The sequence below is a fragment of the Mizuhopecten yessoensis genome, unplaced genomic scaffold (assembly GCF_002113885.1).
Source record: "Mizuhopecten yessoensis strain PY_sf001 unplaced genomic scaffold, ASM211388v2 scaffold11075, whole genome shotgun sequence".
Lineage (NCBI taxonomy): Eukaryota > Metazoa > Mollusca > Bivalvia > Pectinida > Pectinidae > Mizuhopecten > Mizuhopecten yessoensis.
In genome coordinates this window covers 25,503-51,190 of record NW_018408867.1, presented here as the reverse complement: position 1 = coordinate 51,190, position 25,688 = coordinate 25,503, and the positions used below count along the sequence as shown (strand labels likewise).

General features: G+C 32.9%; 2 protein-coding genes across 3 annotated transcripts in view; one reads left to right on the top strand and one right to left on the bottom strand.

Annotated features, from left to right (window-relative positions):
* The window catches only part of LOC110465419, a 99,439-nt gene that overhangs the window by 53,719 nt on the left and 20,032 nt on the right, over positions 1–25,688 (top strand). The gene's annotated exons all lie outside the window — the stretch shown is intronic.
* The window catches only part of LOC110465418, a 42,211-nt gene that overhangs the window by 14,723 nt on the left and 1,800 nt on the right, over positions 1–25,688 (bottom strand). The window contains exons 1-14 of one of the 2 annotated variants that reach the window (XM_021521210.1): positions 21,217–21,312; positions 17,207–17,242; positions 13,717–13,806; positions 13,220–13,392; positions 13,036–13,081; positions 12,759–12,808; positions 12,372–12,438; positions 9,350–11,010; positions 8,982–9,153; positions 8,785–8,832; positions 8,202–8,249; positions 7,867–7,914; positions 7,156–7,249; positions 6,882–6,939 (exon numbers count right to left, since the gene is read on the bottom strand). In XM_021521210.1, coding sequence (XP_021376885.1) covers positions 7,167–7,249; positions 7,867–7,914; positions 8,202–8,249; positions 8,785–8,832; positions 8,982–9,153; positions 9,350–11,010; positions 12,372–12,438; positions 12,759–12,808; positions 13,036–13,081; positions 13,220–13,392; positions 13,717–13,806; positions 17,207–17,242; positions 21,217–21,232 — 2,538 coding nt within the window. In that variant the 5' untranslated portion in view covers positions 21,233–21,312 and the 3' untranslated portion in view covers positions 6,882–6,939; positions 7,156–7,166. Of the gene's footprint in view, positions 1–6,881; positions 6,940–7,155; positions 7,250–7,866; positions 7,915–8,201; positions 8,250–8,784; positions 8,833–8,981; positions 9,154–9,349; positions 11,011–12,371; positions 12,439–12,758; positions 12,809–13,035; positions 13,082–13,219; positions 13,393–13,716; positions 13,807–17,206; positions 17,243–21,216; positions 21,313–25,688 lie in introns of those variants that run through there. The other variant, XM_021521208.1, reaches the window with a different exon arrangement.

Here is a 25,688-nt window from a genome sequence, read left to right as displayed (position 1 = left end):
TGTAATATAATATGCTGCAATAGATATTTCGATTATGATATAAGTATAATGTAATCTGTTATCATCTTGTATGTGAAAAAATTGAACATGGTATTTTTGACATAATGTCTGTATAAATAATTCCTGACTGCATTTATTTCATATATCAGAAGATAAAGTATTTCAAAATATTTGTTTGGATGTAATATCTCAGGGTTTTTTATATAAAAGTGCTAAAATTAATTCTGAAATTTAATTATATTAATTATCTTATCAATAACTGAAACTGATATTTTTATCAAAACGATCTTACATGTACCTTATCGAGCCATGCGTGTGTTATTAGTCGTTACAGAATGTATTTACTAGCGTATGATCCAGCACACCTATGACAGCGATATTGATCCCACAGTGAGCGTAGCTAATTTGTTTACGGTACATCTTTAAGTCAAGTCTTTGAAGTGTCTGATGCTGCTGTTATATGTGCATGATGTGTCAATACCGTTCCTCATCAGTGAGATTAGTTGGATTAACGCAATTTCTAAGTAAGTTCTATTTTCAGGATTTCGACTTTTTTAAAGTGCACAATGAAAACGTCGTTATTTTTTAACAGTGCCAAACTCGTAGCATAACACCCAAAACAGGATTTGCGATAAAACCTTGTCCTACATAAAAATACGATATACATAATCTAGATCAAACTCACAAGTGACAGCCGAAAATTTATTGATCCTTTTTCATTTTAGTTTGATAAACTTGTTGTGATTATGGTTTAAGCATATACTATTAACTTACAAAAGGAAATGAAAATTGCATTCGACTTAATTTTATTATAGTGTATTTTGCATTTTTTTAAACTTCTTTCATTTTGAGTTCATAAAATTTCTTATGAACTAATTAAATCGGTTGAATTGATAATCAATGGACAATGTCTATTTATCTTTTTATGTAATCTACAAAGCATTTGCCAAGCGTTAATAAAAAAAAATGTTAATTAATTCAATGTGGTTTATATATCGCAATTTATATATATTTCTCTTTTGTAAAGTACCCAAATCGTACATATTGAAGAACCATTTAAACAAAGCAACACATGTACAAAATTTTCGTTGCATTTTAGAAATTAACGTTTAAAATAAAAACGTGTTGGCTACAAACACCGTTTAATTTAAATAATCTGTAAGTATTTGTCAAATAATTTGATTTAAAACGTTTGCTTTCAATATCTCAATCAAATAATCTCATTCAGAAAAATAACTGACAGAATCTAACAAAAAAAAACCTTAATCATTCAGAAAGAAAGACATACTGTGAAACGTTTCGGGGTCTCCTGGAATAAAGTAATTGCGTTTTCTTTGTGCGTTGAGAATAAATAAAAAGAATGAACCTGACTTTTGTTAATAGGCAATAGGATGATCCAACTGATCTACCGGAGGAGAAACGCCTATTTCATATACACAAATGCAACAACATAAGTAACCTTAAAGTTATTGTAAAGCTTTTCCAAAAGTAGTTTTGCTACACTCAATGCAGTATCCTTGTAATTAGTCACCCCGAACATCGGGAGTCGACTCCGTGTCTCCTGGCACACCACTTAAGTGCATTAAAGCACTTCACACGAGGAAGACCTGACGACCAACTTTAACTGGTTGTGCGACACATTGGTATCAAAATGTGCATCAACAACTAGTTACAGTAAACGTAATGTTTGTAAAAGGTTGTCGGGGTACATCGGATCCCGTCGCTCTATTCATTCAAAAAAAAACGCAAGGTTCACCGCTCAACTGTTAGATCAAAAACGTGTTTATAGACAGCATCCCAATGGGAAAAGCACAAACCACTGTCAGCTTAAACTGCAGCAAACACAAATAGGTATGTGTTGCCGCGTATAATTATGTCCGATATTTGTCTCAGGACTTGTCACTAAACATTATTTTGCTGAATCATTTGCCAATATGCTGCTGATAGTAGTTGGATTTTATTTTAGGATAAGTGTTCTTATAAACGGTATCACTAGCCTTGCTGTCGAATAAAAAATCTGTTTATGTAAATTCAACGAAAATTGATGATGTAACAACTAAAATAAAGTATTACAGTGTCAGCATTAAGAGGGCGGGGAAACATATTTTGTCGGGCACCTGAACTTCCGCCCACTGTACCTTGATCCGTTCATGCATGATGTTCACGCAACAGGAGGCTATATGTCGTTTATTTAACAAATAAATTGTACTTTTTCAACTACCATTTTAGTCATGACGTTAAAGAATGATGTTGCAAATAAATGTGAGTTGGTAAATGAGATGTGTAAAATGGTGAAAAGAGGGCGAGGTAGTTACTTGAGCCAATGTTTTCGTAAAAAGACAGGGATGCGTCCATATTTACCTGTGTCGGGCAGCTATTATAACTTATAATAATTTCTTCACTTAAGACTTCGCCCACTTTTTGGAAATGCGGTAAAATAAGCAGTATTTATAACATGGTATTTTAAAGCGAACAAAACTGTTTGATTACGCCATTGTAGTTTTATGCTTGAAATGCACTTTTATAACCTGAACATATTGATATCAATTCGTCAAAACAGATAACACTCTGATAGCTAAAACTTACAGCAAACTATTGGGATATTCAGAATTTATATTAGAGCTAGTAACCGCTGAATTACTCTAAATACTGTAATGATCAGCGAGCAGGTCAAAGTTGGGTTTTTTGGAGTTTTGTATTCTACTCAAGTAAGAGGGGAAAGATATATTTTTTTCGGAAGATGTAATATTAAAATATATTAAGTCCTGCCGAAATGAACAAATGAATTGTAAGAACTTGGTCTGTCGAAAATTGGAAACTATTTATTTACAATGCCAAATATTGAGCGGGAGAATCGGTTTTTGTGAGTTTTGGATACAATTTCGATATCACTATCGCCAAGCTGAGCAAGTCACACCGTATTTGAAGTGGTATGGGTTTCTTTAAATATACAAACAATTTACCAAATTTCAGTTGGTGTGAGGTCCTGATATAACCATTTTAAATGCATATATTACAATGTAATGTGTACAGCACACCATGGACTCTGTGTTTGAGTGGAGCATCTCACTGTTTTCTTCAATGAAGATTGCGACGGGATCAAACGTTCTTCCGGATAACTTATTTTACAAACAGTATGTAACCGTAACTCGATACTGCAACAATTTGATACAACCTACACATAAATATCATGGATATCATTTTTGATTTACACATATTTTCAAATACAATAATGTTAACTAAACTCTTCAAACCAACAGAAAGTATTTGACGGATAGCACATTTTTGATAACAAATCGATAACTTCTGAAAAAGAATAAGTATTGAGCACATCCTTTAGAAAATTACTCCACGACAGCGATGCCAGATATTTTCGAAAATATTGTAAAAGTCTTAATATTTGTATGTAGTTTCTTGTGTGTTAGAATACATTGACCTCAGAATATGAGTTTCTTGGAGTAAGCATCATAAATAACACCTGTATCAAATTTGATGGATAATCTCAGTAATGTAAAGTTACTATAGCAATAACATAAATTTCCGGGAAATAGTTCTTTCAGTGACCCTGATTTTTTTTGTTAAACTCAGTATGTAGCATTTGTCTAGCATTTGCACAGCCTTTTATTGGCATTTAACGGGAAATGAAATCACCAAAATGATGACTAATAGTTGAAATATTATTGAATTAAACACTTTAAAGCGCTTACTCGTAAGTAAAAGTAACTATCATGCTTAAAAATTGTGTACAGTCTTAGAAAATGATAAACATTTTGCACCTTGAGTGCAGCGGTATGAACACGAACTCGTTCAAGTTATACTAATGCTTGCAATTTGAGCGGTGACAATAATTTCTAAAAATATATCACTATTATTGACTTCAAACACGGTGGAAATATATCAACTTACAAGATAAATATGATCATTAGAGTGATGGCAATCAATTAAATTTATTTTTATTATTTGTTTTAGCTTCTGTTTCTTACATGGTTTTGCACGCAGTTAACTCTCTTTTGGCGCATAATTTCTGGAAGCAATCTTTTTAGTGTACAATCCAGTATTTGTGGAATCATAGTACTATGTTTAACAATTCAGTCGCTCGTTATTTGCTCGAGCAGTCAGTGTGTTATTTCTGTACTGTATTTCATAACTAAGTTATCTAGATGATATTCATATCTGAATACAAGGTTCCCGCAAGAAATGATATTTCTGAGTGAAATTTATCCGTGCAACATTAAATCATGCTCAATCTGTAAGTTATAAGTTGAGGAACTCTGATATGAAATATTCCGAAGTTAGTTTTTGATGGATTTTTCCTAATTTCAGTACCAATGATGGACAGCTAAAGACGTATAACCTGCTTTCTGAAGCTCTAGGATACACACAAGTTGATTATCAAGGTTTGCGCGATGACTTGACTAAGTGTTGTATACTGACAAAAAAAAGTGTGGAATGTATTTATACCCACCGACAGCAGATTGAACTTCCTGGCAATTTAAGCTTTCTTGTCTAAACATTATCTGTTGAGAAATTTGTATTTGGCTTTGAAATTTAAATGTCACTTGTAATTTAGAAGAGGAATAGAAATCAGTCGAGGTAACAAATCAGTCATTTGTAACATTAAACTATTTTTACCACCAGTAAATGCATATTTGTACTAAATTTGTCATGACCTATAGGTTAAATGGAACTGGGGAAAATAGAAAAAAAATCAGCATACCTGCTTTCTAATCAAAACAACTCAGATTATTCATATTATGTATCACTTGCTTAATAGTTAATCAAATCTGAACATGTATACCTTATCTAATTTTTAAAATATTTCTCAAATGTTACATAACATGGTTTCTTTTACAACTGCAAATTAATAAGTTTCATTTGTTGTTTAATCTAAAATTCATAAATATACAATTATTCTCAAATTTATGTTCAAAATATTCAATTCTAGAAACAGTGCAAAGGTACATCTCTTAAGGTGTTATACGTCCTTTAACGACAGATGTTTTTTATAATATTTATTTTTTATCTTTATCCCATTGTTATTTTCGAGTTAAACAACATATCAAAATATAAAACAATTCAGGCGTTGAGTGCATAATTGTAATATTGAATTGGTTTAACTAAAACACTGTCGTTGTGTAAGCAATCGTCATATACAGTTTAATTGATGGTTATTTAAAGACTTCTCAGTGTTTGCATTTTTGAGGTGGTAAAAAAGAAATAGGTCGAAGTAAGGTCGGGTTAACTAGACAAACGTTTGACCAATATATGTACTACTTCAGCGATATCTGTCATTGTCAGGATAATTTATTTTTTTTTCCAGTAAGCTCAGAACACAAATATTAAATTTGATATCATGATACATTAAATACCGTCGTTTTCACATAAAGAATGGTTTGGCATATTTGGAAATAATGCTTTTACACAATAAACAAATTAAGGAAACAGAAACAAATGTAATCACAAAAAATGCTAGGGCTATGGTTACGTTGCAAATATCTAAATATCTGTTACTTTTGTCAACTTCATTCGAGTTAGAAACCAGATGTCTGTCTGTCGGTAAATAATAAATCCCAAATCACGAATTTTGTTCTTGCCATTCAATTTACTTTGGGGACCTTTTTAGTTCAATAGTTTCGATAAGTCACAAAGCGTAGCAATTACATTTTAAGAAGGAAGGTTTAAAACATATATGTACAGTGGTTTTTTTCAAATATCTAGACCGGTTTTATTAATTGCTGATGGGAAGTGATATGCCATGTTCCTTTCGGTGGTTCAGACTGGAATGACTATACAGGAAGGAATCGTACTTTATGGTATGTCTCAGCTATGTGGAGGCACTAACCTCTTGGAAGGAAAAATTAAGCTGCTGCCCTTATCACGTACATGAAGTACGGTGTTACATTTCACACATGGCTAGACTCACACGTCAGAGCAATGATTTCATATGGGAATGGGTATTTATTATTATTGTGGATTCCCTGTATAGTGTTTGCACAAAACTAAGTTTTTTTGTCGGTGACTCAGCAATAGCTACATGTGCGGACAGTGTTGGTTGAGACGTCGAATTTGACTCGGGATTTTGTGATAAGAGTGATTTTCCTGGTCATACAATTTTGAGGAATCCTGAATCCTCCTCACATGTACGTTCTTATATGGACACTTGATGATTTTTTTTATTTTCAATTTTAACATTTCAGTTGTATATATTTTTAATTTTCGCACATTCACTTTTTCAAGCTAAGTGATTTATTGCGGTTATATTTGATATTTACCCCAGAATCCAGATCTGAGTTTGAGAACTGAGAACGTTTCGCAAGTTAAGAACTGGCCTGATCGTGTCACGTAAGCCTTTATAACTGACCACGGAACTTGTGCTGAAAATGAGTACGGAAATCTCTGCAAAAACATGCAATCCGGCACCCCTTTTTTAGATTAATAAGATGATTTCTCCTCTTTTAAGGCTACTATTTGCAAATGCGAAAATAAATGCTATTTGTTCCCTTAACCTTAATGCTAACACAGACTGAGGTATATGACGTTATATAATCGTAGTGAAAGAAGTTAGGGCATGTGGAGGAGTAAAAAATCAACGTACAAAAAAGTTCAAAAGATAAAAGACATAAATAATGATAGAGAAAATGAATATCATCATATATGTGCTTATCCAATTCGATAAAAGGCTTTCCAAACTCAAATCCTATGCGTAATATCCAAAATACATATTCTCTATTTGGTTTGAAGAGTTTCACATAACATGACAAATATCAAAATATTAAATATCAAAAATGTCAAATATCAAAATATTAAATGTACGCACTTCAAACAGCAAACATTTGATTAAAACAAAATAATGTCCTTATATAAAAATCAAATGTTTTTACCAGCAAAGGTCGATTTCAATCAGGTCTATTCTTGTCAAGTCACTCGTTAGCTCTTACACTGTAAAATAAATGAAATAATTTATTTGACTTTGATAACTGAATGCCAGCAAACAAAAAAGACAATGTCATTAATGGAGAAGCATAACAGGCTATTTATACCATTTCGAATTATCTGCATTAATCATTTTTATTTTAGAAGAATTTTCTTTATCTTTAACAATTATGAAATGATTATATTGTTAAGGCCACATAGCAAGCAAGTATTTATACTTACTCGTTCAACTACTAGTTGCGGATCACCAGCTCTTCGTTGTCAGCTGTAGGTGCCTGCTCCTCTTCTATAGGCAAGATAAAGCGCTCGATTGGAGCTGTACCAACAACAAATAAATTATATACAATATCAGATATATGATAAATAGAATCATATTTGTAAAAATACAAGGTCTCCCCTATACTTGTTGTGCACTTAAACATCCCTTGTATGTTTATTGGAAAAATCTCAACGGCATTTAATGCTTAAGATTTACTTATTGCATTATTTTCTATAAAAACACCGGGCTCGTGACCGAAGGGTTGCGGGTTCGAGTCACGGTACTTGTATGTATCTTTGAGCAAGATACTTTACTCCGCTTTTTCCAGTGTACTCAGCTGTAAATAAGTACGTGGATTGACAGTGCTAGAATTGTTGAATGCTATCTGTGAGCGCCGAAATGGCAGACCGGCCATATGCTCCCAAGGGAGTTAAAAAAGCTATTGACTGGTTGCAAAGGCCCTACATTTGAGACGACGTACGAACTAGGTTGTAATAAAGCGGTAAATAAGGACCTCGAATTATTAATATTATTATTTTTATTAAAAAATGGTCAATACTCGCTCGAAATACGTGAAAGAAAACCAGTTATTACTTATTTGCTGATGGTAACGAATCGGGCACAGAGTTTTATGAAATGATGAGTAAATAAACAGACATAAATGCACTACTCACGTTCCAAGACTACAATCTGTGCAGCAAGGTGAATGCCATCGTGTTGAACTGCAGCAAAATGTGACAAAGACATGACTTACTTCGCTGAATTCAGATTTCAATAATAATTTGTGAACCATTTGGAGACGACTTATTAACTAAGTTGTGATAAAGCGGTATATAAGAACCTCGAATTATTAACATTATTATTATTATTCAAAAAATAGCTCATAGTCAATACACGCTAGAAATACGTGAAAGAAAACCAGTTATTACCTTTATGCTGATGGTAACGAATCAAGCACAAAGCTTCATGAAATGATGAGTAAATAAACAGACATAAATACACTACTCACGTTCCAAGACTTCAATCTGTGCAGCAAGGTGAATGCCATCGTGTTGAACTGCAGCAAAGTGTGACAAAATATAGCTTACATCACTGAATTCAGATATGAAATACTGCCGACTTATTGACGTCTGGCGTACTTCATTTAGAAAAAAACAATGCAGTGTAAGATAATGAAAACATACTGATAAATGTACAGTATATAGCACCGTACATCTCCATATTGAAGATAACGTTATTTCTATTATTTAATCAAACGTGTATAAGGTTTTAGATTGTAGGGCTGTTTTGTTAACAGTTATGCATATGCTACGTTCTAGTATGAAGGTTTAGGCTTTTTTGTGTGCGTTAACCTCTTTGCAATTAAACAGGAACGCATTCCTTGGTAAATGCTGATATGTCCGTTATTGTATTATTTTTTATATTTTCAGCTATAGAATTGATGTAGCAAATAGTATTGATGTACCACATACTTGCCAGTATTTCTCCTTATATATGAATGAGTTCATTGCTTTCCATACCTTCCTGATTGATATTCTAGTGTAAATATCGAAATATCATTAAACATCATTCTATCTACAGTGCCCACTCACCTTCGACCCAAGGAGCACGCCTCCCCCCGTTGATGAAAAAACGTCCAACTGTAAATAACAATTACGATAATTGTTCAAAATCAAGACAATCACTTGTTGATCCGTTAAGTATCCTAAACACGAATTAACAGTTTTGTAGAGATCTTGTTTTTATAGAGTTACAACATACTTTTATAGTGATGAAGAAAATAGCTTACGTTGTTCTGTGAGGAACTCCAACACGAGACGAGCATGATTTTCTCCCAGCCATAGGATCACATAACCAATCACTGCCGGTACACAAAGATAGATATACCAGTCGTTGTTGCTCGACTCAGCAGTGAAGTTGTACCCGCTGACGGGCTTGATCCAGAAACACAATGTCGTAGCCTGGTAAAAGGCATCGAATATATATATATATACATACATATCAGTTAATTATAACTCAAATCAGAAAGTACGGTTAAGATTTATATTTTGTTAACAGTGACCATTTATTTTATTTTCCAGAGTGTATGCGTGTGACATTGCTGTTACAGAAAAATGCTTTTAATGCTTAGAACAAAAGAAAGAATAATGTACTTACAAAAATTGCTTTTTTGAGCATAGGGTATTCTTTGCCATTTCGACAAGATATGATTGAAGAACTAGGTGCTTCAATCGGTCTTTTGTCCTTCCATACTTCTGTGGGTACATCTGCTTCTACTTCAAAGCACTTGACCTCTGTTTCTGATGAATTCTCAAAGGTGTGTTTTGCGGAATTGACTGTTATCTTTTTCCAGATTTCGACCGCTTTTTTTAGAGTCTTCTTGCATGAATCTCGTACGGCACAAATTCCCTCTATGACAATTTTTTTCGCAGAAGTTATTGTTTTCTTAAATGATTTGGGTTTCTTCGTTACACTGTGACGCGAATCTGATTTACATATTGTGTTATGTGTGACAGTTGATACCTCAGCCAGCTCTCTTCTATCTTCCACTGAAGTCGATTCCTCTGTCCGAATGCCACCATCCCCAAGGATTAATTCCTTAAGGTCACCTTCACATCCTGCTGAGGTTAGTTCCTCTGTTGGATCTCCTCCAACCCCTACCAGGATTAACTCTCCTTTCGGGTCTGTTTCTCCTCCTCCTGTGGTTGCTTCGTCTATCAGATCTTCTTCATTTTTTTGTGGTGTTTCATCTTCACCTGAACCTGTCGAGTTGCCACGTTGTAATTTCACATCTGGAATCTTCGACACTTCAATGCTTTCCTTTTTTATCAATGACGTTTCCTTCCCTAAGGACTTATATTTTCCATTCGTTTTATTGAATATCATACCTTTAAATGTTCGTAGTTTTGCTTGAACTTTAGGAAAGCCTTTGAGTCCTCTCTTTTCTTTTTTAGATATTGTGGCAGTTACAGCCAAATCTTCGTTGACAACGGATTTTTCAACACGTTTTATTGCGTTATCGTAAGGTTCAGTAGCATTCTCTCTAGGTCCCATGGCTATATCCTCAGATTTGGTAGAAACGCTTTCAGGTTTTACGACTTTCTCGTCAGGTTCGAAAGCAACGGCTCCAGGTTTCACGGCTTTCTCGTCAGGTTCTGAAGCAACGTCTTCATTTTTCATGACTATCTCGTCAGATTCCGAAGCAACGACTTCAGGTTTCATTGCTTTTTCCTCAGGTTCAAAAGCAACGACTTCAGGTTTCACGAATATCGCGTCAGATTCGGCAGCATTGTTTTCAAGTTTCACGGCTTTCTCGTCAGGTTTGAAAGCAACGTCTTCAGGTTTCACGACTTTCTCGTCAGATATGAAAGCAACGTCTTCAGGTTTCATGGCTTTCTCGTCAGGTTTGAAAGCAACGTTTTCAGGTTTCACTGCTTTCTCGTCAGGTTCTGAAGCAACGTCTTCATTTTTCACGGCTTTCTCCTCAGGTTCAAAAGCAACGACTTCAGGTTTCATGAATATCGCGTCAGATTCGGCAGCATTGTCTTCAGGTTTCACGACTTTCTCGTCAGGTTTGAAAGCAACGTCTTCAGGTTTCACGACTTTCTCGTCTTGGATGTACTTTATGGAGAGTTGTCTACTTTGCTTATATATGTCTTCAATTGGTGCGATCTCCCAAAATAGTTCGCGGCTGATAATATCTTCAGCCAGTACTAACGTAAACTCAATATTACTTTCCAAATATGCATTGTCATCTGTCAATCGTTGGAAAGTCAATAACTTCTTTTCCGTTGATTCTGCTTCAACAAGCTGGCTCACTATTCAATAAAATGCAAATTAAAAAGGAAGTATTAGTTCTATAAGAAAGAGAAAGCGTTTTTTAATTAACAATATTTTTTAAACGATTTCACATATTCAACCGAGCCTCTAAAATAAACTATGTAGTTGTTTTGATCAAAACATAATGGGGGCACGAAAACAAAAAGGATTGAATCTTCCTCCATTATACAATTGTTAATTCAACAAACATGAAACTGAACAAATGAAAGAAACAAGCACAAGTTGTCAAGAGGTCTGTACCGCTCGAATAGATGATTAAGCGTTGATGACAAAACATTCTCATAAAAAGTAGAAGTGTTAATATTTATGACTCCGTCTCTTTGAATCTAAGATTCATGAAAGTTGAGATCCATGTGGATGATAAAATGGTTATAGGGATCTCAATCGGCTCTATGTTGTAACCTAAGAATATGTCCAGAAGGTGAGACCAGATCCTGATAGAATATTAGTGTTCTTTTTTCTCATTCCTAAAAAGCAAAGTAATGGTCATATGACGGGATCCCAATCGTTTCCAAATTTTGGCCAAATGCCAAAGAAAATTGTATGTATTACTTGTTTACATGATGCACCTTAGTATCATTATTTATTTTTTTGGCCCAAATGACCTTGAAAACATACTATGACTACTTTTGACATAAGGATATAAAGCACTCCCTCCCAAATAACTGAAGGCAAAAATTCAAAGAACCTGGACCTTATGAAACTAAAGAACCTCATCCTTAAAGCGTTTCAACCATTATAGCCAATATTAACATTTCATCATGACAGGCAATCAAAATTGACCTGTAATCTGAACAAAATACATCAAAAGTCAAACATTCGCAATGCTGATCTACACTTCATGCTGGCAGTTGAGAAAAAGACGCTTGAAAAAGTTTAACATATCAGAACTTGGTGACTCTGAAAGTAATTCAATGTTATTTTATGCCAGGTACCTACTAGACAAATATCAGAACCCTGGGTCATATGACACTTAAGCAAAACACTTTTGAAGCTTATCACCCAATATTGCCAATGTTAACCTTCACCCTGGCCAGCACTGAAAGTTGATCTTTAAACTGAAAATCATATGTTAGAAAACGAAATTGCACTACTGACCACATATCATTTCATTACGCTAGACCCTCTGATTTTTTAGAAAATCTTGCTTGAAGTTTTTAACATATTTCCACTTACGACTTCGGATGTAGGACAATGTCATTATTTATATGAGGACACTACCGTACTTCATCCTAGGTACTGGCCAAACAAAGGAGCCATGTGTCTTTCATTATACAAGATGTTCTTCGAAGGAAGGAAAAAAGTTGACGGAAGGACGAAGAAATAAGGGCAGACTTACTTTCCTGCTCAGCGACGTCCTGGATGTTGGATTCGAGATGCCGAACAGTGGTTGCTGGTGTAGGTTCCTGCAATTACAACGAGAGAAATGTATTTTCTATAATGGCTATTAAACAGAACAAAATGTTACAGAACATGTAATGGTTTTGTGGGTGTTTTTTTTTTTTTGAAGGGACTGCATAATCAAAAACGTGCTTTTTATCATTCTTAGGGTCAAATGCCGTCAGCAAATCAGGCTTGAGGATAAGTTGAAAATGATTTAAAGTGAATTGAACACATGTATTTACTAGGTTCCTGGTTCAAGGATATTTTGTTTCTGTTTCGTCTTTAGATCATTTTCATTATTCATGTATCTTCATGAATAGATAGCATTTTGTGTTACACTCACCTTTCCCTTTACAGGAGCATATGGTGTATTGCCCTGTTTCGAGATCATTTCTGTAAAAAGAGACTCTTCTAGATGTATAAACTGATTTAAAATATAATACTTGGTTATTATATGATTCAATCAACAAAATATGTTATCGACGAAGAAAATCTTATTTGAACCATAAAGTTTTTAGAGGTATTTACAAAAGCATTCTTTTCTGTTAAAAATGCTTAATTGAACACGTTTTTCTTAAACTGTTATTTTTAAACAGAACTTGTATAAAAGTTGGTCTTACCTACAAAAGCCTTAAGCTCCTGGTATTGTTTCCTCTCCATTTGGAACTGTAACAAAGTAATAAAAATGTGATCATAACGTTGTTGATTATTTACTCCGTACAGTTGTATTTTAGAATTAATAAAACGTTATTTTTCGTTTTCCCTATTAGATAAGCTGATGAGTGTTGATACAGTATGTATTACCTGACACGTTTTGTTTCCCTTGATGGTAACTTTGCAGTCTTTGTCATTAAAGAAAGGCGTCACACAAGTTGAAAGGTCAACTTCCATTTTGTTTTTCTCTCCTTTTTTCATAGTGACAATGTTGGCTTTTATAACCAAAGTCCTACTTTTGTTGTATCTTTTTGACCATTTTCCTGAAAAATAAGGAGACATTGAATTTAATGCTGCAATAGACACCATCATATAATATAGTTCTTTTCTAAAAGCACACCTATCTTAAATCTCGATCAGACAAACTTTATTATTACTTTAGTGTTTTATTTTATTTCACTTGAATGTCGTTTATTCATATAAAATAGCATTTATTTACAGTTAGGTTCAAGTCATTGTAATGTATGCAATATTATGTAATACACAATTCTCGAAAACATTTTACGTTGTTTAATAAATACCTTAAATTCATATCAAGCCTTATTTGTATATTTCTCCATTTTTATTGTGAATGCATAAGTGTTTACCTTTCTTTTTGACGGCCCATACATGATCCGTTTCCTCTGGAAAACCCATCGCTTGTGGAGCAACATCCGCTGGGGTCAGTACAGATTCCCCTGTAATAATAGGATTGTTTTACTCATGCCTATTTAATTATATCGTGTATAAGAATGATGATACTAAGAACGATCATTCGCGTCATATGAGATGGTTTTGATCTGTATATATTTGTATATGGCGATGACTCAGGAACTAAATCTCGAGTTTTGGGCCAGACCTCTGTGCTAATTCTGGTAGTATAAGTGTGTCTATCGCTTCATGCCAAGCAAACACATATTTGTTTACAGGGTGAGTATCTCGAATATTTCCATTTTATGGCCCTCATCCTGGGATTAAATAACCAAAGGCATAACTAAATACCTCAGTAAATTCTAGTTGCATGATCATGTTAATGTTTTAGTCTTCATGCAAGACAACTGTACATATGGATTTGGGGTGGTCATCACATCCGTTTCAAGGTTATGATTTAGAAATTATGTATCCGGGGTATTGAATGATATCTTGGTCCGTTATGGCAGAATAAGTGCATTCTAATGTCCATGCCTAGCAATTGTATAAATGGTTACAGCTTGAGATCATAAGTATTTTCATGTTTTAACCAAGAGACCAAATCTCCAGAGGCAGAGCCAAACCCTTGAGGCAATCCAGATAGCAAGAGTGTGTCCTTCTCCTTATGTCTATCAACTGTTAATATAGTTATAGGTTAAATTTAATCCGTTTCCATGTAATGAACCAGGTTCCATGTAATGAACCAGGAATTTAGAGACAATGCTAGATTCCAGTGCAAATTCGATAGGATTATCTGTATTCATATCTTCATTATATTTAATGCAAGCAATTGTAAAAGCTATCATAAACAGGTGATAATATCCGTTTCCGTGTTACGACATAGGAGGGGACAAAAAAACGGAAGGGTAAATCCTGGAAATATGGATGTACCTCTATCATAATATTCATATGTGAATATGTAGTTAGAGTCTCAAGTGTTCCATTTTTCCGTTTTACCGCTTACGCTATAGGGCCTCGTTTTGGGATGAGAATGGACTCCACAAATTCTGGTGCCAACAGTGCATTCATCTCTACATACCCAGCAATTGTATATATGGTTATAGATTGTGGATGGCGAATGTTTCTTAGTTACTAACTAATTCTTTAGAGCCCACCCCTGGGATGCAAACGGATCCCCGGACAAATTTAAATTCTGATTGTGTTCTAGATCAAATTGTATTCAAAACTATTCTACTGGATTAATCCCCTCTGTCACTAGGGAGGTATAATCATCCGCATTTAAATTATCAAGTCCCCTTGGTCGAAGGATGCTTTAGATCAAATTTGATAAAAAAAAAAAACAATCCATATGGAAGGGGCCGCTTAAGATCAAAGTTATATTAAATCCCTTCATCTGTACGGAAGGAGGCGGATTTTAAATATTTTCTCTATTTCATTTTTAAGACTACCCAAACCCCCTTTGTCCCTTTGTTCCCCTTGCCCCTTTGCCTCCACACCTTCCTTTTATACAACACTGAGTCACTTGGCCCAAGGACGCGTTAAAAAAAAATGGTTAAATTCCGTAATGTGTACGGATGGAAAATGATTTTGAAGATTTGTCACTGTTTCCCGTATAAATACTATTTCTCCCTTTGCCTTAAGGAAATCCAAGTCTATTGTTGAGATCCAGACAAATAAAAAGCGATAAGTTCGCATATTTAAAGATTTTCTATGCTTATTTAATTGAATGTATTCAGATACCAAAATTATGACTCGACAGAAACTACATTATTTGACTAATGTCTCAACAAAATCATTCATCCTTAACTCTCTCACCCTACCGTACACAGCCGATAATGTTCCCACTGACAGCCAAATTGACTTTATGACCTCGCATGTGTAAATTTCCTTTTTGGTATAGTTTCTTATTATCAATGGACATCACAGGACGCCCTTCTTGTTGGGAGTAACTAATTACCTCAACAGAAAAGAAACCGTGTCCTATGTTTCTGAAGTCTACAAATATATACTGACACCTGTCCTGGGTACATGTAGAACAGTTTTAACCCGCTGATAATCTCTACCCAACATCCGGCATCTAGTTTAGTTTAAACTTTTACATAAAGTAAAAATTTATAACTTAGTATTTACATCGAAATAAACTAGTTATTTATCAGTTTTGTGTGAAATTATATTGTAGTATTGCTTTCCTTATTTTAATTATTTGTAACAAACAAATGATTTAATTTTTGTTTCAAGCCAAGTGCCTACACACCAATTTAGTTAATCGTAGTACATAAAACAGCTTAATACACGACTGCTATTCCCAAACATTAATTTAATATTAGTACTTTAAGCATGATTTAATGTTAAATTCTATCAACCATAGATATTTATTGTAAATAGGAAAAACAGGAAAAACGCTGAAACACCATACCCATAAGGTAACGCCATAATTTCGTCCCTCATTTCCTTATTATACGTAATTTGTCAATAACATTTTTAAAAAAATTGTGCCATATGGTAGTTCGCTAGTGACGATGTCTCCAATAGATACACAGTAGGCTCGGTATGTCAGTGAACAGTTATTATACATCGTGTGAAACGATCACAAGTGTAATCACGAGTGCAGTAAGTTCGATATGTCAGTGAACAATTATTATTCATCGTGTGAAACGATCACAAGTGTAATCACGAGTGCAGTAAGCTCGATATGTCAGTGAACAATTATTATACATCGTGTGAAACGATCACAAGTGTAATCACGAGTGCAGTCAGTTCGATATGTCAGTGAACAATTATTATTCATCGTGTGAAACGATCACAATGGTAATCACGAGGGCAGTAAGCTCGATATGTCAGTGAACAATTATTATACATCGTGTGAAACGATCACAAGTGTAATCGCGAGTGCAGTAAGCTCGATATGTCGGTAAACAATAATTATACATCGTGTGAAACGATCACAAGGGTAATCACGAGTGCAGTAAGCTCGATATGTCGGTAAACAATTATTATACATCGTGTGAAACGATCACAAGTGTAATCACAAGTGATCAGCAATAAAGCACAAACACGGCACTTAGGAACGGATATGAGATACTTGTATTAGTTAACTCGATAGTAGCCAAAATAATAAATTGATTCGCATTTGAAACCAGTTCCTTTGACCGTTTAACGCCTTGATATAAAATATTTGTTTACAGAGAAAATAAAACTGATATATTAGAGGAATAAATCAGTGGGCCGTGATGAATATTAACAGCAGCTTTTGTTAGTGGTAACGTCACAATTTTCCCCTCATTTTCTTATTATACAGCGGTCCCTTGTCTAAACAAGCTAAGGTTAAATAACCCTACATTCCCCATCCCACCTGATCATCCCCTTCACATCCTTTCAACTCCCGGCCTCCATTACACACTCCCAAACAAATAAAAAAGAAAAAAGGGAAAGAAAAAAAACGCTCACCTGGTCCTCCTCCAGCAAGCGTTTTCTTCTTGTTGCCTGATTCAAACGAAGAGAAAATACAAAATTAATCTGTTAATGAACTAACCCTTACAAACTCAAATTTTAATTCTAAAGTAGATATTTTTATGTGATCATCTTTCAAATTAACTTCCATGGATCGGGTATTTATTTGTTTAGTTTTTGATGTGCCGTAAATAAATCAGCATGTTAATGGTTAAATTCATATGAGAAAAATTGCACAACTAACTATATGCAGTAGGAATGGTATCTCATATTCCTGAGTTCCTTTGCAATACTCCTATAAATTCAACAGTCATTTATTAAGCTGCTTAACGAGGAATTATTGTATCCTGAAATATCTAAGACATTTGGCGTTGTTCTATTTAGATCTAGTGAACCATAGCTTAAAATAACAGACTAAATGCCGTGCTACATCATGTTTTCTTTTGTGTGCGTAAGAACCTGCCACACAGTAGCTACCTGAAATATGAATGGCCCGTATACATATACTATATGTTTTAAAGATGTATGGGTCACTGTCAATTAAAGTTCGAAATATATTCATGCTTGGAAACATGAAAGATGTATTAAAAATCCTGATTTTTATAAATTCCTAATCATTCTAATGATTTATTTTGTAAATCTTTGGATGTGTCGTCAATATTTGAAGCATTGGTAATCTCATGTAATCACACAATATAGAATATTAATAACCATTATCGAATAAGCTAAAGAACATTGTTTTAAATAAAAATAACAAGATTTATAGTAGAATCACAACATTTACGTTATAAAACACACACTTTATAATATGTATTTCTTGATTATACCTTATATCACACTATATTCCACACGACATATATTCATTAATTATTGATTTATATATGCATATTAAACAGTCTATCAATCTATTTTGTAATTGTCGTTTGTCTTTGAAATCTATTAATACCATAATTTAATTTACAACAATAATTATATAAAACTAAGAGAAAAACGTGCTTGAGATTCGATTTGATAAAGAACCTTCCATCTTGTCTTTATCTTGCTCTATTTTAAACAAAACAATATAACGTTTTAACATCAGGCGATTTACTCTGCAATTGGTCGTTGATTCTTAAAACTTGGACAGGAATTGATACACTAGGGTCGAACTGTGTCAAATTCCTAAACCTTACATCGTCGATCGATAATAGTGTGTTTATGCTACGGAAAATAAGTGATCACTGAGTGATAATTATTGCACTTTTCGTTTGCTCTATAGTTAAGAATCATAGCTTTCATATTATGAAAAACATCATTTTCATTGTATTATATTGTATTTATATATTGTTATGTATTAATTCTGACCCTTTCTTTATGTAATGCCGTTTAATCCATTAATGACTATTTAGAAATGAAATTAATAAAATACATGCATATACTTTATTGAACATTTTTTTTTATATTTTATTATTAGTATCATAATTAATTTTAAAACCCTAAGTGCTTTTATCTATCAAAATTGGGATACTTTTCAACAGAAAATGTCATGTCTATTTAGTAACAATAGATAATTACACATGTTTATATTTTCTACTGTGCTTTAAACGGGTGCTTGAAATATATAAATGCATTCTTATAAATAATATTAAAGTTTTAATATTTAATATATTACATTCTGACGGTTAAACCCTGAAAAGCGCAGATTTGTTTTTGGTTCGTTTAGTTTGTTTGCATCTTGTTCATTTATTTCAAGAGGCATATTTTTATCGAAATTATGATATACTATGAATTACAATGTTTAAGAATTCAATTGCCGCCTAAATTGTTGTCATTAAATTCACCGATATATGAATTTAGATTAGTTCATGTATTTTAAAACTGCTTCAAATTAATATTACCTTTATACCTTAAAATATAGCATTTAATTATATGATTTTACAAACCTAAATTATGTATTTATTTACAAAGTCATTTAACTATAATATGTTTAATTTTCTAGTATGTACTGGGTAGTGTGTGGTTTGATTTTCTCAATCAGTCAAAAGTGTAAACATTTAAATGTATATATTGATACACTGTTATATCACTCTGTCTGTACGTAATCGAATTACATAAACAATCTAAACAAAATGTACGCGTTTTTCTTAATGGTTATTTTACCGAAATCGTTGAAAAGCTTTTTGAACTGTGTCAGATTCCTAGACCTTACATCGTCGATCGATAATAATGTACTTATGCTACGGAAAATAAGTGATCACTAAGTGATCATTATTGCACTTATCGTTAGCTCTATAGTTAAGAATCATAGCTTTCATATTATGAAAAACATCATTCTCATTTTATTATTAATTCTGATCCTTTCTTTATGTATTGCCGTTTAATCCATTAATGACTATTTAGAAATAAAATTAATAAAATACATGCATATACTTTATTGAACATTTTTTATTTTATATTTTTGATATCATAATTAATTTTAAAACACTAAGTGCTTTTATCTATCAAAATTGGGATACTTTTCAACAGAAAATGTCATGTCTATTTAGTAACAATAGATAATTACACATGTTTATATTTTCTACTGTGCTTTAAACGGGTGCTTGAAATATATAAATGCATTCTTATAAATAATATTAAAGTTTTAATATTTAATATATTACATTCTGACGGTTAAACTCTGAAAAGCGCAGATTTGTTTTTGGTTCGTTTAGTTTGTTTGCATCTTGTTCATTTATTTCAAGAGGCATATTTTTATCGAAATTATGATATACTATGAATTACAATGTTTAAGAATTCAATTGCCGCCTAAATTGTTGTCATTAAATTCACCGATATATGAATTTAGATTAGTTCATGTATTTTAAAACTGCTTCAAATTAATATTACCTTTATACCTTAAAATATAGCATTTAATTATATGATTTTACAAACCTAAATTATGTATTTATTTACAAAGTCATTTAACTATAATATGTTTAATTTTCTAGTATGTACTGGGTAGTGTATGGTTTGATTTTCTCAATCAGTCAAAAGTGTAAACATTTAAATGTATATATTGATACACTGTAATATCACTCTGTCTGTACGTAATCGAATTACATAAACAATCTAAACAAAATGTACGCGTTTTTCTTAATGGTTATTTTACCGAAATCGTTGAAAAGCTTTTTGAACGGTGTCAGATTCATAGACCTTGCATCGTCGATCGATAATAATGTACTTATGCTACGGAAAATAAGTGATCACTAAGTGATCATTATTGCACTTTTCGTTAGCTCTATAGTTAAGAACCATAGCTTTCATATTATGAAAAACATCATTCTCATTGTATTATTAATTCTGATCCTTTCTTTATGTAATGCCGTTTAATCCATTAATGACTATTTAGAAATAAAATTAATAAAATACATGCATATACTTTATTGAACATTTTTTATTTTATATTTTTGATATCATAATTAATTTTAAAACACAAAGTGCTCTTATCTATCAAAATAGGGATATTTTTCAACAGAAAATGTCATGTCCATTTAGTAACAATAGATAATTACACATGTTTATATTTCCTACTGTGCTTTAAACGGGTGCTTGAAATATTTAAATGCATTCTTATAAATAATATTAAATGGAAATAATTTCAGAAGTTTTAATATTTAATATATTACATTCTGACGGTTAAATTCTGAAAAGCGCAGATTTGTTTTAGGTTCGTTTAGTTTGTTTGCATCTTGTTCATTTATTTCAAGAGGCATATTTTTATCGAAATTATGATATACTATGTATTACAATATTTAAGTATTCAATTGCCGCCTAAATTGTTGTCATTAAATTCACCGATATATTAATTTAGATTAGTTCATGTATTTTAAAACTGCTTCAAATTAATATTACCTTTATACCTTAGAATATAGCATTTAATTATATGATTTTACAAACCTAAATTATGTATTTATTTACAAAGTCATTTAACTATAATATGTTTAATTTTGAAATCAAGAAATAATGCGATTATCATAAACGAAACTCACCTTTTCTAAACAACATCGTTTGTTTATGATATTCCTTAATCCAGTGTTTGTTTATGAAGAAACAATTGATATAACGTAGCCTCGACGTCGATTTAAATGGCGACTACCAATGAAAAGGACGCGAAAACATGGGAATTTCCAAAATCTTAAAATAGCATACACGTTTACTATGGGGTGTTTCTATTTATAAAGTAACGTGACTGTTGACCCGTACCTAAATATAGATATACAAGCTCACAAATCTGAGATCGGGTCAGACTTTTTCTTGATATACGACTAATAACTGCAAACAAAACATCACACAGGATTTCAAAGGATCATATAAAAAATTTCTGACGCAAAAGTTATTCTATTTTTTTATGATATTTATATATTTCCAAAATTAGTGAACAACACGGAAACCTAACAATGCTTTCATTATTGTGTCTGTGCAGTGAAACGAACGTGGATTGGTCTCTTCGATCTGGTTGTATTAGCCTACACTTGTCATTAATCCTGGTGTCTCTTGTCATGCCTACGCCGTGTAAATCACAATTGCTTACAGGCCCATCTCTGTAGCTATAGTTGTTAATATTTGTTTCATGATATAAGGTAACAGTTTCTGTTTCTTTGTCATTTATGTTCAATCCTGTATATATGATGTACGATATGTTTTATATGAAGAAATCAAAGTTTAAAACTAAGCAATACTATCTTAATACGTTTTGAGAGTTCACGAAAAAAATATTAATAGGACAACTACATAATGTGGATTTTAGGCAGAGGAGATCATCAACGTCATTTTATTATTTTCATTTTAATACCAAGCATTCAAAAAATGTCAAATATAAACATTTGTGTGTAGAAAATTTAAAAAAAAATAAAAATATTTAGAAACCATGTCAGGGCCTCTTGGGGTGATTTGCTTTCTGTATACCACAACATATGTATAATTTAAGACATAATTTAGATGAAGTTTTTACAGCAAAGTACATTAAGGTATACTGACATGTTGCCAAAATCTTTGACCCTTTCCCCTGACAATAATTAATTATACTTAGAAATTGTGTATTGATGTATCAGCTGTGGGTGTAGAAGTTCTGTGGTTTGTTTTTTACTTTTTGTGATTTAAATTCATATTTGTTTACCTACACGTAAACCAAACACACATACACATGCATTAGCATATGAACAGTGACACTCCGCATTATAAAGTGTAGATTCGTTTTCTTTTCTAACTGCTCAATCTGTTTTTATAAATTTCATCGAATTTTTCGTTAACCGTTTTCATATGTTAAATAGGCAATGTACTTGCTATGTTTATTTTTGCAAAATTTCTTGGTAAAAGCTTTCTTCAATCTATATAACATAAACAATATTATATAAAATTGATTTTCATGTCAAAAGTCACAACTATTAAGGACAATTTGATACACTAAGAAACTCATACGCCTAGTTAGAACACACAGAGCTGTCTGTAAACGTGATGACAACATACTTGAAAATACTTTTAAATCATTTAATAGCTTTTTTTATAGTGTAATTGCAAAAGCAAATAATCCAATTACTGATGATAATTATTCAAGGACAAGGACAAGAGAAGACTTATTTGACTTTTGACTCCTTGATGATCCTGACGCTAAAGACACATGGAAGGTAAGAATCACACAATGAATTCAGTAGTTTATGAGTTACTATAATGCATTTTGTTATTTATCTAAATAACATTCAGTTGCTAAAAGTGTTAATTCTCGACCAAAATATGGCGCCTTGAAGGGATAATGAGGTTTCAGGCCTGGCAGTGATATGTGACATATTTTCTGGTCATGATTCATCCTCATCAAAATATTTTCAGCCCTGCCAAAGTTGTTTGACTTTTTGCTGTGATTTTGATCTCGGTGTACAAATAGTAAAGTGGTACGCGAAGCACAGTGCAGCAAGATACATTTGTCTGTGAAGTTTCAGACATGAATTGAGGTTTGACCTCTTATTTCGACTTTAACATAATATATGTAAGGACAGGAAGAACACTTCCTTCGATGATTTTATAAAGGACCTTAAAACCTGTGTTGTACACAATACACTAACGAGTCTTTCGTACATTAAAAAGTATTTGCCTTAGTTTTGGACCAATGGAATGTCAGACACGGTGTGCTTACCTGGTATACAGTCTCCCAATTCTAGTGTAATACAAATGAACGCTATATGATATATCGGTATCGTTTGTACATTATATGAGATCATAGTCGACATGCCATAAACATTTGTTGCTTTTTATGTAAACAATGTGAATTGGTAGAACATTGCTACTTTTTTTATTAAGCAATATCTAAAGCTGTCTAAACAATTTGTGTTATCATACTATGGCTTTCCTTACGTACGAATTGAACGTGCTAAATAGCTGGTGTTACATTTCTTGACACTTTGCCTCCACAAATATTTATGGGTCTCTGCTGAATGTGGTTTGTGGTGTCTCGTTTAGATAGATCTACATGGAGGTCGAGTGACAGTAACATTAACCGGAAGGAAGTTATATGTTCTGTCTATGATGACTTTATTGCCTTTTTTGAGCCAATTTATTACATGTATACGTGTTATCCTGTTTTGATGACGTCTAAGCATGCCGATCGATTTGAATTACTAAATCATACCGAATTATTACATACTAAGTATCATAAACGCGGGAATAACAAAGGTCGATTGACCTTGAATGAACATGTAGACACGTTGCCTGACCAGGAAACACGTGACAGGCCTCCGACCGACATAAGTGGAAGCCTCTCTTGGACGCCTTATGAACCACTTGATGCGCGAATTGAATTACGTAATTAACTAATATATTGTGGGATGTGACATATTCTTCACATCATCGAAAAGTATAATTGGGTCTCTGTATTCAGGTATAGCATACATGAAGTGTTTCCGACCCTTCACAAACTTGTAAAAGCAGCAATTGTTACCGATGTATATGTATGTTAGATATCCGATACACTATTTAACCACAATAATAAATAAAAAGATACGTTAATTCTCCTATACTCAAAAAAGAAAATGGCTAAAAAGAAAAGCTTACATTTCATGTACACGACAATTTATTCTATATAAAAGGCGATAAGTGACACAGTTACGTGGTTTTTAACCACACATTGGCTTTTTTATGAAAGACAGCAGACGCAGTCACTTACTAAGCCATCTTGACATGAATATACAAAAGTAATAACCCCATTAGGAGGCATTCTAAATTTGAAAGTTTCATAAGAAAAACATGTTAGATTAACACATCAATATCTGACTAAACAGAGGATCTTACATGAGTGTCCATGTCTTATTGGATTTATTAAACTCATTCTGACACTGATCAGTATATAACAACCCTTAGAATCAGTTTTTATGGAGGGAGGATTATCACCTGAGTCCCTACTAGACGCATAACTAGCCCTATTTCGAAATGGATTCATTTAAGGGCGGCTCCAGAGGGCAGGGCATTGGTGTGGAACCAGAAGGGTACAAAACACGTGTTTTTGTTTGGTTTTTTTTTCTGTTTGAAAAGGATGGGTGCCGATTTGGGCCTTCTGGTGGCTATCTACATACCTTATTATCCGGGTTATTCCGTCATGATATAACATGAAATTACAGTCAGCTTGAAGACCATTCTGAGATATGAGGGCGGAAATTGGGGGCGGAAATTAGAAATGGCCTCTTTTTGACAAAAGCACACGTTGCTTTTCTTTAAACTTCCTATGTTATTTTGATGTATTGTGTAACACTTAAGCTGCAAATGATAAAAAAATGACCGCAAAAGTAGCACATAGCTGATAAGTAAGTTACCCAGAACTTTTTATTTATCGGCTTAATCATGTCAACGGTTCTCTCCATTTTGTGGCTAAACACACAATAAAATTTAGACTTGCATCCTACTTTCAGATACGTAAGACAACAATAATTAAATGTATCTGAATACGTTAGTAGTAACTTATTTGATATATATTTTAAGTATAAAACGCTACGTTATGGTAATAAGGATACTAATTTTATTTCTGCCAGTGCTTTCCTCAGGTTTAAAACAGTCTACAGTGGTATAAATATAATTAAAATAAATTAATACACATAAAAGTATAAAAGTTTTGACTGAAATTTTAGCTGACACAATAGGATATATCACCACCTCTGACACACACTTAATATATTTATATTGGTAGAGGTCCTTATAACTGTAAGTAGAATGTAATTGTCTGGTAGTTAAGCTATAGTTCAGCTATACAAGTATTACATATATTGTACTTTAAAGACTGTTTCAAGGAGTACTAAATTGGATAGCAAACAAGTGAGTATCAATAAAAGTATCTCATAATACAATATAAGTCCAATTGCCAGGTATTGAATGTGTCAACTACTACATACCGGACTAAGAGGCAAGTACATTACATGTATGAAGACAATTCTATTCACAGATATCTGGAGCTCCGTGCCGAAGTTAATAGGTTAGGTGTGTG